The sequence below is a fragment of the Mus caroli genome, unplaced genomic scaffold (assembly GCF_978045245.1).
Source record: "Mus caroli unplaced genomic scaffold, Mus_caroli_1 scaffold_3, whole genome shotgun sequence".
NCBI classification, from domain to species: Eukaryota; Metazoa; Chordata; class Mammalia; order Rodentia; family Muridae; genus Mus; species Mus caroli.
In genome coordinates, this window is record NW_028227258.1 from 135066419 (window position 1) to 135082271 (window position 15853).

The window sequence follows — 15853 nt, forward strand, 5'->3', positions numbered from 1 at the left end:
CTGTGGTGATGGGATTACATCATTCCCCCCAGCCCTGACAGGCTGTGTCTATCCCTTATTCATGCTTTCCCCCAAGCAAGTACTTTCTTACAGTTAATACAGATTTGCCGAGTAAATAAAAACCTGCAGGTGAAGATAGTATCTCTTGTTCATTTCTCATCAAAGGGCTGCCCTCGCTGTAAGAGGCTAAGCTAGCCTTCCTGCTCTGAGATCCTACATTCTCACCCAACAGACTGGGAAGCTTGCTCTCCTCAGGCAGTGCACAAAGGAAGCCGTGCTGCCTTCTACTTTAGTGAGGAGAATGTTTGGAATGCCAGACACACCCCAGTTTAAATTGCAAGCACACTTCTCTGGGCAAGGTCCAGGCCGATTTTTCCTTTCTTCCACCCTAAAGGCTAGTGCAGAATTCTAGTGAATGGCAGGCCATAGATACTGGTAGGCAAAAAACCCTAAAAACCAACGAACCAGACAGACAAAACTATAGATTGTTTTACTCATTCTATGAACTCACCGTAGACTTGTCGAACTGCTTAGGCTGTCAAGAAGTTCTTTTGGTTTTAAAGTAGATTTTGGGCATAAAGTGAGTTGGCTCAGTGGTTTAAAGCATTTGTTTCTCACACATAGGCCGTGAGTTTGATTCCTAGCACCCACCTGATGGTTCATAATCCTCTGTAATTCCAGTCCCTGAGGATCTGGCCTCCTCCTTACATCCAAGTACAGCAGGCACTCACAAATGCACATACATTCAGGAAAAAAATAATATGCATAGGCAAAAAGTCAGACATAAAATTTATCAATCTAAATTTCAAAAGTGCTTTAAAAACCTCTTATTGAGATTTGGGGCCTAGCAACCGATCCAAACACTTGGTAGGGTTTTGTTTTGAAAGTGAAAAATAATTGTTTTGAGTCATGGTCTCCTATAGCCTAGGCTGGTCTTGTCCTCGACCTCCAGCCCCGTCTGTCCTCCTTTGTACAGGCTTTGAGACCACACCCAGCTAGAAGTGTATGCTTAGGAGACTGTATTATAGAACATCCCATCTAGAAACAAATTTCAAAATAGAATACTGATCCCAGGGGGGAAAAAATCCCTTCTTTTCTAGACTTCCAAGCACAGTCACTAACATTCCTACGCTGGGAGTTGGGGTGGGGAGGGAGCAACCCACCCAGAAGCAGTTTTGCCTCAGGAGATTCTAAAATCTCCTTACACACTTTTTTATATTAATTACTCAGATGCAAGCTTGTCTTCAAAAATAAAATCTGGTTAGTAGTAAGAGCGGATCGGTTTGCGGTGCTTGGTACTTTTTCTTGAAGTTGGAGGTGATGGTAGAGAGACCGTTCATCAGGAACTGGGCTGTTTACGGAGTAAACAAGCGGTAACCACAGAAACACTGCTGCATCCAGAGGCGCTGCGGAGCCACGCCCCCTCAAGCCCACATCCGGGCACTCCGCCGACGTTCGCATGCTCCAGCCGTTTACCGGATTTGAATCACACTCACAGCCAATCAGCCGGCGCCTCCCGAAGGCGGACGTTGAGACTGACCAATCGGCAGTCCGCCCGAGGTTCCAGCCTATCAAAAGGAGGTTGACAGAGCGCGCCAATCAGCATGGCTCTTAGAGAGAGCGATTGGGTTTTTTTTGAATCGGAGGCGGCAGCCTCCCTCGAGCCATGGCGGCGCCTGTGAGGAGGAGACTCAGTGTTTGAGAAGGCTAAGCGAGGACTGCGCCGCAGTGGTTACTTTTTAAAATCTCTGAGCGTGGTGAGGACTGCGGGGTTGAGTGGGGGACGGGAAGGGATTCGGGAGCCCGGAACTGAGCACGGGCCGTGGCGACCAAGGCCGGCGTTCCCGCCGCCGTGAGCTCCCAGGGCTGCGTACCTGTCTGTCCCGCTCCCCTCCATCCTCCTTCCCCACATCCGCCTCCTGTCCTGCCCTCTGCTTTCGTCCCGGTCCTTCCTTGCGGGAGGCTGGGTTCTCTATTCTGCTTCTGTCCGGCGCCTCAGGGTGAAGGGCGCAGTTGGGACCGGGATTTTGGCCGCCCGCCCGCCGCCCGCCGGCCGCAGCCCCGAGCTGCCTTGATTGTTTTGTGGTTTCCCTCTGGAATTCCTGTAGAATTCCGATTTTCAATTTTTTTAAATATAAAACACAGGCCGCCCCGCCCCTTCCTGGCCACAGATGTGTGTGGTTAGTGGTTAACTTAGCTCCCTCAGAGTTAGACCCGGCTAGGAGTCGCTGTGTGAGCAACTTTCTTAGCCACAAACTGGATATGACAATGACATTTGTCTTTTAGGATGTCTGCAAGCGTTAAAAAAGTGGCAAGGTTAAGATTTAAGATAGTGACTAAAATATTGAGCTCTAAGTAAATGAGAATCGCTAATTGCACTGTTATCAATAACGTATTCACTATTGTAGTTTTGGTTCCTTACTCTGGGGTGACTTATTTATGGAAAAAAAAGGGTTATTTAAAAGAAAAGCTGAAATGACTATTTGTTTAAAAGAATCCATGTGTTTGTGAGATAAGATCTCAGGTACCCCAGCATAGACTTGAATATGGAGCCTAGGGTGACAAGGAACTCCGCCTGCCTCTACCCCCTCTTCTGGGTGCTCGGATTACAGGTGTATTTTCAACTTACCTGGTTTCTGAGGTGCCCGCGGATGACTTCATGCACGCTGCAGCCGAGTCACATCCCGAGTCAAAGATAGATTGTTTTTATGATCACGATTCCGTTGTGTTTATTTTTAAAAAGTCTCTAGAATATGTGAAAAGGAAGAAAGTGACCTGGTGCACTTAAGTTTGCGGTGATGTCGGGTGCTAGATGCTGGTTGTATCACTAGTGTAGCGTGTAGCTCTTTTGCTGTATATTATGGAGCTGTTCTGGAAATAAATGATCTATGCATTTAATCATTTCCAGTGTTTTGGGGTGTAGTGAGAAAGGGTTTAGTTATGTATCTCCTCCCTCTGTTTTGTGGGTGCTGGAATTTTAGGCCACACATTGTCAGTTGTTTGGTGATTTTTTTTTTTTTTTTTTTTAAAGAGGGTCATGTAAACTAAAAGTATCCTTAAAAGTGCATTGTAAAGCTTTGGCACACAGTCGCACATGATTATAGGCTGTGTTTCCACACTTTTCCCCCTTGGGTCTGGGAGATTGAAAAACAAATAAAAATACATGTTTTTTTTGTTTGTTTGTTTGTTTGTTTGTTTGTTTTTTCCTGGAAAAAGCAAACATGGTAGTGAACACCTCAGAAGGCTAAGGCATATTTGTTTGTTTGTGCAGGGATGCACTATAGCTCTGCTGGTCCTGGAATTCACTGTGTAGTCTAGATTGGCCTTGAACTCAGAGCTCCACCTGTGTCTGACTCCCTAGCTCTGAGATTAAAAACATGTGCCACTATACCTGACTCTTAATTTTTTTTTTTTAAAGGGAGAAATTTTTTTCTTTCTTTCTTTTTAAACATTGAAAATAGTTCTCTCCCTCTCTCCCGGTCCCTCCTTCTCTCCCTCACTCCCTCTCCCCCTCTCATCTCACAGGTTCAAGCTTCTCTAATGGCTAAACAAGACACTGATTTATGGGTATCTAGCAGAATGTTGATGGAAGTCATGTCGTAACATTTCTTTAAGTGACTTAGAGCCTTGTATTTTATCCTAGAGATGAGTTTTAGGGGGGGTAGGAAGGCTGTATGAAGTTGGTCATTTGCTTCTGAGTAAGGACACCATTGGAGCTCTTCTGTGGAGACTTAAAAATGATTGCCGTGGATAAGACAAACAATACCAAGTTATGAATATTGTATGAATGGTTATTTGTCCTTTCAGTACCTATTGAGTTTCTTTCCCAACCTGCATTTGAGTCTTAGTGCTATGTCTGCTTCCTTCATTTGGAAACTGAGACGAGGCTTCCTGCATAATCTTGAGGAGGCAGAGTGGAGCCAGGAAGCAGGTGTCTGACTGAGTTTTACAGCTCTGTGTAGGTGTGTACTGTGTACCTGTACACATAGACTCGCCACCTCCAAACGGAGAGCTGTACTTTACTGTTTCCTCAGGGCAGACAGCTTAAACTGTGTCTCCACTAAGAATCGGAGCGCTCTCTGACTCCTTTATCAATCTGAAAAAGTGGATCAGACACTTGAATAAAGTGAGATTAACCTCTGAGGTAAAGGGGAGACTGTTGGTTATATTTGTTTGATATTTAAGATATTTACCACCCACTCCAGTTAGGTATAGAACCCAGGGCCCTCAGCAGACCAGACAAGCACTTACCTCTGAGTTACAACAAACTCAGGCTCCATACTTCAATTAAACTTTCTTTCTTCCCTACTTGCCTAACTTTCCAGTTCTTAGGTCCTAGAGGTCGAAGAGAGCTTTCTTTTTTTTTTTTAATATATTTTTTTTTTATTACGTATTTTCCTCAATTACATTTCCAATGCTATCCCAAAAGTCCCCCATACCCTCCCCCCCACTTCCCTACCCACCCATTCCCATTTTTTGGCCCTGGTGTTCCCCTGTACTGGGGCATATAAAGTTTGCGTGTCCAATGGGCCTCTCTTTCCAGTGATGGCCGACTAGGCCATCTTCTGATACATATGCAGCTAGAGTCAAGAGCTCCGGGGTACTGGTTAGTTCATAATGTTGTTGCACCTACAGGGTTGCAGATCTCTTTAGCTCCTTGGATACTTTCTCTAGCTCCTCCATTGGGGGCCCTGTGATCCATCCAATAGCTGACTGTGAGCATCCACTTCTGTGTTTGCTAGGCCCCGGCCTAGTCTCACAAGAGACAGCTATATCAGGGTACTTTCAGCAAACGCTTGCTAGTGTATGCAATGGTGTCATCGTTTGGAGGCTAATTATGGGATGGATCCCTGGATATGGCAGTCTCTAGATGATCCATCCTTTTGTCTCAGCTCCAAACTTTGTCTCTGTAACTCCTTCCATGGGTGATTGTTTCCAATTCTAAGAAGGGGCATAGTGTCCACACTTTGGTCTTCTTTCTTCTTCAGTTTCATGTGTTTTGCAAATTGTATCTTATATCTTGGTATACTAAGTTTCTGGGCTAATATCCACTTATCAATGAGTACGTATCATGTGAGTTCTTCTGTGATTGTGTTACGTCACTTGGGATGATGCCCTCCAGGTCCAACCATTTGCCTAGGAACGAAGAGAGCTTTCTTTCATAGTCCAGATTTATAATGGTACTAGTTTATATTTATTTGTCTTGTCAAATCTTGGAGATGTTTGGGAATTAATATAAAAAATGGTAGCTTACAATGTAAGCTGTACAGTGATCTATGAAAGATTCTGAGAATCCACATAAAGGTGGAGTCAAGAGTGATGAATGAAGTTGACGTTCTCTGTAGAGTATTCCTGCTGCCGTGAAATACATGCAGTTATAAACTACATTGCAATTTGGGCTTGAAAATTGCTCAGAAACTCATTGCTGGCACAGAGAAAGAGTTTGACATTGGAGTACCTTGGTTTGAGACTAACAGGAGTTTTGGGCAGGAGGATGAGGTAAAGAGTAAAGCTGGGGTTATTGGGAGGTAGATGTTGTGTAGACACTTTGCAAGAGAAGTGGGTTGAAGACAGATGTAGAAGAAAGAGGTAGAAAAACACTTGTACCTTTTGTGTGCAGGGAGCTGTGTTATTTATATTTTATTGTATGTTTATAAATCATGCCCGAGTTTTATTTTATAGAAAAAAAAACTTAGTCTTATGGAGGTTTTGAGACAGGCCCTTGTGCCCTACATTTGCTTTGAATTCATGTTTCCAGGGGTGACCTCCACCTCCTGTGTGCTGACTGACCATCTAGCCTACCTCCTGGGCCCAGCTTACAAATTCTAGATCCACAAGTACAGTATCTAAGTCAGTGGCCCAGTCTGTGGGTCTCGATCCCTTTGGTCATCACATATCCTGCATATCTGATATTTATACTAATGATAGCAAAATTATAATGAAGTAGCAATGAAGCAAATTTACAGTTGGGGGGGAGCTGTATTAAAGGTTCTCAGCATCAATCAGGGAGGAGCATCAATCAGGGAGCTTGAACCACTGTTGTAAAGTTTCTTGCTCAGTGACCATGTTTGTCTCATGTATTCTCATTTTACTGTTTCAGCCTTCATAAAGTAGTGCCAACAATGGCTGACGACAGCGTGTTACCATCTCCTACTGAGATAACTAGCTTGGCAGACTCTTCAGTGTTTGACTCTAAAGTTACTGAAATGTCCAAGGAAAACTTGTGCTTGGCGTCTACTTCAAATGTTGATGGTAAGCTTAGTACCTGCTTTTTTGTTTGTTTGTTTCTTTCGAGACAGGGTTTCTCTGTGTAGCCCTGGCTGTCCTGGAACTCACTCTGTAGACCAGGCTGTCCTTGGAACTCAGAATTCTGCCTGCCTCTGCCTCCCGAGTCCTGGGATTAAAGGTGTGTGCCACCACTGCCCGGCATTACCTGCTTTTAAAAACACACAATTGTTAACTTAAATCATAGAATACTTACTAGTGATTTTTTTTTTTTTGTACTGAGTAATTAGGGCTCTATGTCTACATTCTCTGTCCATGCTTTGGGATAATGCTTTCCCACTTTGAAAAAGGGTGTGTCTTAGTGTTGATCCTGCTCTCTTGGTATTGAGGCAGTCTCACTATAACATTGTTAAACTGGAGTTTATTCTTGCTTAAGTGAGGAGCTACTGTGGTTTACTGCTTTGTACTGTTTTATTCTAAAGTTTCATGTACTTTAAGGAGGAGGATCATGCTTCATAATGCTTCTTTAAAGGGAGTTGTTTCTTTGTTGTATGCCTTTTGCTACAATGTGTATAGCCTTTTAGAAAATTATACGTGGTCAAATATTTTTGTAGAAAATTCAGAATTAGGTTACTTTAACTTCTGGGATATTCTGCTCTCCTCAGACATAGAAATTCTAGCTAGAAAGAGGGTCTAGGAACTACTAATTGTGCGGTTGGTACCTTATAACCACATTGAAACATCTTCCATCTTAATAGAAGAAATGCCGCAGGTTGAAGCAAGAGTGATAATGGTCCAGGATGCTGGGAAACAAGAAGAACTTCTAACGGCCTTAAAGGTAAGGAGTTGGGGTTTGTAATTCGTTTCTAAAGAGATTCTTCACCCAGCTTTGTAAATACTTTCCTCCGCTTCTTAACCTTACACATAAGTCTCTTTTCTACAGACTATTAAGATAATGGAAGTCCCTGTTATAAAGATAAAAGAAAGTTGTCCTGGAAAATCGGAGGAAAAATTAATAAAAAGTATTATTAATATGGTAGGTCAAGCATCTCATTGCATGTGGCATGCTTCACTTCCCTCGATTGAATTACTTCACTCTGGTGACTGGAATCAGGCACGAGCACTCTGAATTAGAAATGTTAGAAGTAGCTTATTTTAGAATTAAGTTGTTTCTGAACCCCTAAATTATAGCACCTATTAGAAATTCAAATTTTCGAGACTTGGTCATTATTTAAGAAAAGGATGCAATGGGTACAAAGGTCTGGTCATTTTCTTACACATTTAAGGACTTTTCCCCATTAACTTTCTGTTTAGTTTAAATTCGTGCTATTCTCCAGTGTATAGCAGTTTGTCTTCATAGTAATCACTATATATATTTTGTCAGATTGAACCTAGGTTCTCGTACATACCAGGCAAGCATTTTACTACTGAGCTAGTGCCCTGACCTTCAATTACATTAGTTTGCTAGGGCTGTTAAACAAAGTATCAGACCACGTAAATAATCCTGACAGATTAAACAACAGAACTTAAAGTCTAAAATGAGTGCCAGTGGGTGCAGTGTCCTGAGGTCTGCATAGGACTTCCTTGCTGCACCCCGCACGGCCCTGTTTCCCTGTACTCCATCTTTGCTGTTGATGTTCAGACTTCTTCTGAGCACCTGAGTCAGGTTGGGTGAGGCCTGTCCTGGACTCTTCTTTTAACTTGAATTGTCTCTGTAATGGCCTTAGGACCTTAGCTTCGTACAGTCACATTGAGAAAGAAGGTTTCATTTTTCATTTTGGGTTAGCTTTCATCATATGAATTTCAGGGATAGATGATTTGGTCCATCACTCCAGCCTTTCAAATAAAAGCCCAAATAATTTATTAATATATTCAGAGTTCTTTGTTTTGTTCTGTTCACACAGGAATTATGTAGGCTGTTCAGGTTTTTTTTTTTGGCCAGGGTTTCTGTATAGCCCTGGCTGTCCTGCACTTGCTTTGTAGACCAGGCTGGCCCTGAACTTAGATCCGCCCTCCTCTGCCTTCCAAGTGCTGGAATTAAAGGCATTCATTATCACATCTGGCCTAGTTCTTTTTTTTTTTTTTTTTTTAAGGTAAAGATACTTTTAATAAGATACTTGCCTTTGTATATCATATATGTGTCCTACTGCAGCCAAATTAGCTCATGACCTCTCTTTATAGCATTTGTATTGAAATGAGAATGTTAATCAGTAACCTTTTACTAAGTGTTAAACGGCGTTTTTTTTTTTTTTTCTTTTGAAGATAGCTGCATATGTAGATTATCATTTTTCTTGTTCAGAATAAAAACTGGTGGATATTACCTATATCAAAATGCATGTACTTAAATTTTTTTAAAAGTGTAGCCTAGTGGCTCATATCTATAATATTATCACTCAGCGGGCTGAGGCCAGAAAAATTGAGAGTTTAAGGCTGGCCTGGGCAATGTCAAAACCTTGCCTCCAAAACCAAAACCAAACAATGAAAAGGCTCTGACAGTAAGTAGTTCATGGGTAGAGTGCTTGCCTAGCATGCTCGGAGTTCTGGGTTTGATCCCTATTACTACCAAGAACTAAAACTACAACACCGGAAAGGAAAGTACCCGGTGTTCTATTCTAGTACCTGGAACTTACTGTGCATGCTAGGTGGCTTATAGACCAGAGTCAGAGAGCCTGTGCTTATGTCTTCACAGTAAGGTCTTAATGTGTGTGGGGTTACATGACATACAAAGTAGAGAAATATGATTCTACACTGTTATATGTTATGTTGGTAATTGTAGACTTTTAACAGTTAAATTTTCTAAAAAGATGTCAAAAAAATACAGGAGTCAATTTTATGGAGTCGTATATTATTTTATATGACCTATGAATTATTTTTATTTGTAATAACTATGAAAAAATCCAGGAAATGAAAGTGCCCTGTGTAAAGATGGACTCAATGGAAGAATTTGAAAGTTTGGATTCCCCAGAATTTGAGAATATATTTGTAGTTACTGACTTCCAGAATTCTGTCTTCAATGACTTATACAAGGCTGATTGTAGGATTGTTGGACCACCAGTTATACTCAGCTGTGCACAAAGGGGAGAGGTAAGAAACGCTCATCTCAAGAATACATTTTTATTAATGCATTCTTTGAAAATTTATAATTAGAAAATGCTGTTAATTGTTGAGTGCACGTAGCACTTAGGATAAGAATAACCTGTTGTTGCTGGGTATGGTGGCTCATGCCATGAGACCTGGCTTCAAGAAGGTGCACACATAAACCATTCTCTTTTCCACTTAAAACTCGTATTATATCCATTATCATATGATTTAAATTAGAAAAATTATTTTAGCTTTTTCCTTTTCTTTTCTCCTCCTCTTCCTCCTCCTCCTCTTCTTCTTCTTTTTTTTTGTTTTTTTTTTGTTTTTTTGAGACAGGGTTTCTCTGTATAGTGCTGGCTGTCCTGTAACTCACTCTGTAGACCAGGCTGGCCTTGAACTCAGAAATTCGCCTGCCTCTGCCTCCCAAGTGCTGGGATTAAAAGGCGTGCACTACCACGCCCGGCACTTTTTTTTCCTTTTTGATGAGTATTTGAATGAGTATATAAGTGTATGTGAGTGTGTGAACCTTGGGTATTGAAAAGTTAACTGGGGCCGGGTGTGATGGTACACGCCTTTAATCCCAGCACTTGGGAGGCAGAGGCAGGCCTGGTCTATAGAGTGAGTTCCAGAACAGCCAGGGCTACACAGAGAAACCCTGTCTTGAAAAAACAAACAAACAAACAAACAAACTAAACCAAAAGACAGAAAAGTTAACTGGTAAAGAGTGAAATCTTTAAGCGTGAGGAAATGCTTTCTCAATGCTAACTGAGAAGGAGGCTCATGAGTTTGGAATTGTGTCCTCCAGCCCTTGCCGTTTTCCTGCCGGCCGCTGTATTGTACAACGATGCTGAACCTGGTGCTCTGCTTCACTGGATTCAGGAAGAAGGAGGAGCTTGTAAGTATGAGACCCTGGCCTAGTAACGCAGGGTTAGATTGCATCCGGCCATCTATTTCTGTTTGGTGTTATTACGTCATTTAAAAACTCATGCTTGTAAGTGATAGTTGGCCCATGAATTCGTAGACAGTTGCATGACTCTGAGCTGTTTTACTCTCTTGTTAATTATTAGTTATACTGGTCAATTGAAGGTTTGTAACAAAATGAATACTGCTTTACAAGCTCAACTTTAAAGTACTTTTACCTCTATGAATAAGCCATAGAAACTTTTTTTTGGTTCACAATTATTTCCTAAGTTGGAACTAGTAAGTATTACTGTAATTTTGTGGGAAGAATGTTGGTGTTATATAACCTGATATTAAAACTCAATATTTTGGTGCTGGAGAGATGGCTCAGTGGTTAAGAGCACTTGCTGCTCATTAGAGGACAAAAGTTTAGTTCCCAGTACCCGTGTCTGGTCTCACAGCTGCCTATAATAGCAGCTCTGGGGGACGCTGCTTCTGGCCTCTGTGGGTACCTACTTGTGTGTGTATACTCTCAGACACATAAATAAAGATAAAGTGTAAAAAAAAGAAATTGATCTATTTGTTTGTGGGTATATGGCTTTGGCTTCAATTCCCAATATTGTAAAAAAAAAAAAATAGAAAGAAGGTGAATAAATGAAAATAATACATCTGTGTGTTTAGGCAGTATTAGAGTTGGTTGCCTATTATTAACTTACTACTCTGTGTATTGCTTACCTTTGTTATAGATTTGCATGTAGCAATAACTTCTTTTTTTTAACAAGCTATTCTGTTAAAAGTGTTGTTTTAAGTTTTGTACAGTAGTGAATGCTAAATGAGTTAGTACAAATTTTGCTCAAATTAATTAAAATCAATTTTGTTTAATTTTTCTTTTGAGGTCAAATTGGTGACATTGGTTCATCATATGGGTGGAGTTATTCGAAAAGAATGTAATTCCAAAGTAACACATCTGGTGGCAAATTGTACACAAGGCGAAAAATTTAGGGTATGTAAGCTTACTATTTTTGTCTTTTCAGTATAGTATGACTTTGTAATGTTTATTTTGAGACGATCATATACATTTAGAAATGATTGTGTAGGCCAGGCTAGCCTTGAACTCATTAGTATCCTCCAGTTTCCAGCTCCTTCATAGGCATGATCTACCAAGCCTGGCTTGTGTCTAATAATGTTACTCCTCTGTTGATGGTACTTTTTTTGAGGCTCAGATGGAGGTTGTCATTGGAAAGTCAGTAAAGGGTTTGTGATGTAGCTTAGCTACAGAGTGCTTGCTTAGCACACACAGCCCAGCATACCTGTCCTGATAGTGCACGAGTATAATCCCAGCATGGAGACAGTGGAGACAGGAGGATCAGTTCAATATTGTCTTTGCCTGCATATGTTCGCAGTTAGCCTGTGTTATGTAAGTCCCTGTCTCAAAGATACTGAAGTTAGATGTTGAAATGTGTGATGTGGGCTGTGCGTGGTGGTGCACTCCTTTGATCCCAGCACTTGGGAGGCAGAGGCAGGCAGATTTCTGAGTTGGAGGCCAGCCTGGTCTACAGAGTGAGTTCCAGGACAGCCAGGGCTATACAAAGAAACCCTGTCTGGAAAAGCCAAAAGGCCAAAAAGCCAAAAAAAGAAAAGAAAAGAAAAGAAATGTGTGGTGAGAGGGGTGGTTGGTAGGTAGTATTGCTAGTAAAGGCTGTATGACCAGCAGTGGCAGCTAGGTCAAGGAATGAGAACAGATATTTCACTGTTGGCTTTATGAAAACAAAGCACTCTTAGAAAACAAACCTGTGTCTTTGAATGTCTAAATTATCTATATATTTTCTTAAAAAGAATTTTTTAAAAAGGAGAAAATACTTTATATTTTTCTCTCAAGAGAGGGTCTTTTTATGTTTGGATTTTGTTTGTGATAAGGTCTCTATTTTTGTAACCCTGGCTGTGGATAGGCCAGGGGGTCCTGAAACTCAGAGAACCCCCCTTCTCTTCAAGTGCTGGGATGACAGGTATGCATCATGTCCGCCCATGTTGCCTAGCCTGGCCGCAGACCCATTATCTCTTGCCTCAGCCTCCCAGGGGTTGGGATTATTGTACTATGCTACTGTGTCACCTGACACTTACTTGGGTAGGAATCTATTGTCAGCTGCAGTTGAGTTGTGTGTGTCTGTGTTTGCATGTGGCTGTGTGCTTGTGCCATGGCCCATCTATGGTCAGAAGACAGCATTGCAGGTACAGGTTTTCTCCACTCCATGGGCCCTGGGGACTGCATGGGGACTTCTTTTTTTTTTTTTTTTTTTTTTTTAAATATATTTTATTACGTATTTTCCTCAATTACATTTCCAATGCTATCCCAAAAGTCCCCCATACCCTCCCCCCTCTCCCCCATTTCCCTACCCACCCATTCCTTTTTTTTGTTTTGTTTTGTTTTGTTTTGGCCCTGGTGTTCCCCTGTACTGGGGCATATAAAGTTTGTGTGTCCAATGGGCCTCTCTTTCCAGTGATGGCCGACTAGGCCATCTTTTGATACATATGTAGCTAGAGTCAAGAGCTCTGGGGTACTGGTTAGTTCATAATGTTGTACCACCTATAGGGTTGCAGGTTCCTTTAGCTCCTTGGGTACTTTCTCCAGCTCCTCCATTGGGAGCCCTGTGATCCATCCAATAGCTGACTGTGAACATCCACTCCTGTGTTTGCTAGGCCCCGGCATAGTCTCACAAGAGACAGCTATATCAGGGTCCTTTCAGCAAACTCTTGCTAGTGTATGCAATGGTGTCAGCGTTTGGCAGCTGATTATGGGATGGATCCCTGGGTATGGCAGTCTCTAGATGGTCCATCCTTTTGTCACAGCTCCAATCTTTGTTTCTGTAACTCCTTCCATGGATGTTTTGTTCACATGGGGACTTCTTAACCACTGATTTATGTCACTGAAGTAGCTTAATGGGAATTTTTCATTCATTGTCACATTCTCAGTATATTTATATAAGAGATTTCCCCTAATTTTTATGTACACACACACACACACACACACATCCCTGAAAGGATAGAAGCCATCATAGGTACATTTGAAAATTAAATTCATTTACCTTATTCATTCCTATGTACTTAGGAAGTAATATCGTTCAATGTTACTAGTAGACTTTGTAGTACGTTTGTTTACTGTGGTAAAATATACCTAAAAGCCATTTCATTCATTTACATTCATGGTTCATTGCCATTATCTACATCCACTTACTGTGTGCACTTTACTGTTACAATCCTTCTATTAAACCTTTTGTTTCAGTTTTTGAGGGCTACTCATGCCTCAGATAAACTCTTGTTTTCTGGTTTTGTAAATGTCAGCGTTCTGAGTAACTTGTTAAGAGAAATCTTGTCTTTAATTGTATAGTAAGTGTCAAATAGTCCAGTATCATAGTTATGACAGCTCACCTCCAGCCAAGTATATGTATACAAAAACTATCAAAATCTTCTAGAGCCAAACTCTTGAATTGGTAAAGGTAATTCCTTTGCAGGTCAGTTTTAGGTGTGCGTGGGAGGCTTTTCGTTGTCCAGTCTATAAGGAATCAGTGCACTACTGAGAAAACCTAAGGAATATATACTATCTTTGTTTCAAGAGTGGAATATTGTAAAAAAATAAAAAAAGCATCATTCTACATTAAGTAACAGCAAGATTATTCTGATAACGACAAGATCGCACATAGGTGTCTTCATATTTGCCTTAATGGTATCAAGGTCAAAGTCAGTGCCTAGCTAGTCATGGTTAGCTACAGTGCCATGGCCCCTCCAGGTTGAGAACTGCTATTAAAGATGTTTGGTTCTCTTTGCTCTAGACCTTCCTAGAAAACATATTCATATTCTTCGAGTTTAGTGATGTAACTGTTGTTTCGTGTTTTAGACGGCTCAGGGTGGGAAACCGCAACCTAAGCTGCGGCAGGCCAAAGCTGGGGTTTCCTGACTCCTGAGTGTCCACTTGTTACTGGGAACTACGCCGAGGAGTCGGGAATTGAGGGTCAGGGTCCATGGGCCTGTGATGAGGCCTGAGCCAGGGTTCCTCAGACTCCTGGACACCCAGATGCTGCTGGAAGTCGAGGATGCTGAGGAGGAACCTGCTGAGAAACCTGCAGAGACCAGGCCGTGGGGATGGGAACTCAGGGTTAGCTCAGGGTGGTGAGTCTGGGAGGAAAGAGGGGCCTTCTGCAGAGACTTAAGATGGTGAGGCTCTGTAGACAAAGGATTTCTCCATGTTCCCCACAGTGCTTCTTGATGAGAAAGTCCTTGGCTCCAAAGTGTTTATTGGTTGTTCAGTGTGGAAAATGGCTTCATGCCACCTCCTCCGGGTGGACCAGGGATTAAATTCCTTTTGCATGAAGGAATGTTTAGGAAGGGAAGCTTATTGGCTAAACCCTCTCGATGCCTCATTAGCATGGAGACCCCTGTTCTGATCCACGTGATCATAGGAAGTGCTCCTATGCTGGTAGGATGGTCATGTGACAGTGGCCTGGCAGGAGGCACGTGAAGCTCCTTCCATCCTCTCAGAGGTTTCCTCAGGTTCCGGGGCTTCCAATCCGCTCAACCTAAACCAAGTTTGCTGGCACTGTCCACTGCCCACAGTCATTACTTGTTTGCTTTTGTAGTCTTGTCTTAGCCAGTTCTTCCAAGGGGTGAACAGAGCAAAAGGAGAAATCAAAGAGCTATAATTATAGAAAATAGCATAAGAGTTTGGGTACCATGGAACTTATTTTAGAGTCACCATAACTGTAACAAAATAGACTGTGAAATTGTGCTAATAATTTTATAAGTAGTTCTTTAGAAGCACTTCCCTGAGTCCCACTGTAACTGGTGTTAATGTTCCCAGGTTGCTGTGAGCCTGGGCACTCCAATTATGAGGCCAGAATGGATTTATAAAGCATGGGAAAGACGCAATGAACAGTAAGTGCTTAGGAATCCATAGTTTATTGTGTGAATTCAACATGTTCTTCCTTCCTTCTTTGCTTCCTTGCTTCCTTCCTTCCTTCGAAATATTTGTTTTTTTTGTGTGTTTGATTTGTATATTTGTGTACTTGGATGAATATTTTTGTACCACATGTATACAGTGTCTGAGGAAGCCTGAAGGTGGCAGGCATCAAATCCATTGGGACTAGAGTTGCTCAGAGTCAAACCTGGGCCCTGGAATAGCAGCCATCTCTCTAGCCCAACATATTGTTATTTTTTATTTATTTTTTTAAAGATTTATTTATTGATTATATGTAAGTACACTGTAGCTGTCTTCAGACACTCCAGAAGAGGGAGTCAGATCTCGTTACGGATGGCTGTGAGCCACCATGTGGTTGCTGGGATTTGAACTCTGGACCTTCGGAAGAGCAGTCGGGTGCTCTTACCCACTGAGCCATCTCACCAGCCCCTGTTATTATTTTTTAAAGTGTGGTTAACATTTGTTTTAAAGATAAAGCCATGTGCCAACAAAAACTAAATTTGTAAATACTATAGAAAACATGAATTCTTTGGCTTAGGGAATAAAACATAGGTTATAAAACTAATTTATTTATAATAAGCATATAATAAATAAGACAGGTTTTGAAACAATTAAAATTGTAAGATTTGATATCATTGGGTTTTATTTTATAAAATCATTTTTCAGAATTAAGCACTT

The 15853-nt window shown here is 41.5% G+C and overlaps 1 protein-coding gene across 1 annotated transcript in view; it reads left to right on the forward strand.

Annotated features, from left to right (window-relative positions):
• The first annotated feature begins 1645 nt into the window (after positions 1 to 1645).
• Positions 1646 to 15853, forward strand: part of Ect2 (epithelial cell transforming 2) — a 58800-nt gene continuing 44592 nt past the window's right edge. Inside the window, exons 1-8 of the mRNA XM_029474863.2 lie at positions 1646 to 1757; positions 6101 to 6252; positions 6984 to 7063; positions 7169 to 7261; positions 9127 to 9309; positions 10112 to 10201; positions 11102 to 11209; positions 15059 to 15132. Of these exons, the coding sequence (XP_029330723.1) occupies positions 6123 to 6252; positions 6984 to 7063; positions 7169 to 7261; positions 9127 to 9309; positions 10112 to 10201; positions 11102 to 11209; positions 15059 to 15132 (758 nt within the window). The 5' untranslated portion in view covers positions 1646 to 1757; positions 6101 to 6122. The remainder of the gene's footprint in view (positions 1758 to 6100; positions 6253 to 6983; positions 7064 to 7168; positions 7262 to 9126; positions 9310 to 10111; positions 10202 to 11101; positions 11210 to 15058; positions 15133 to 15853) is intronic.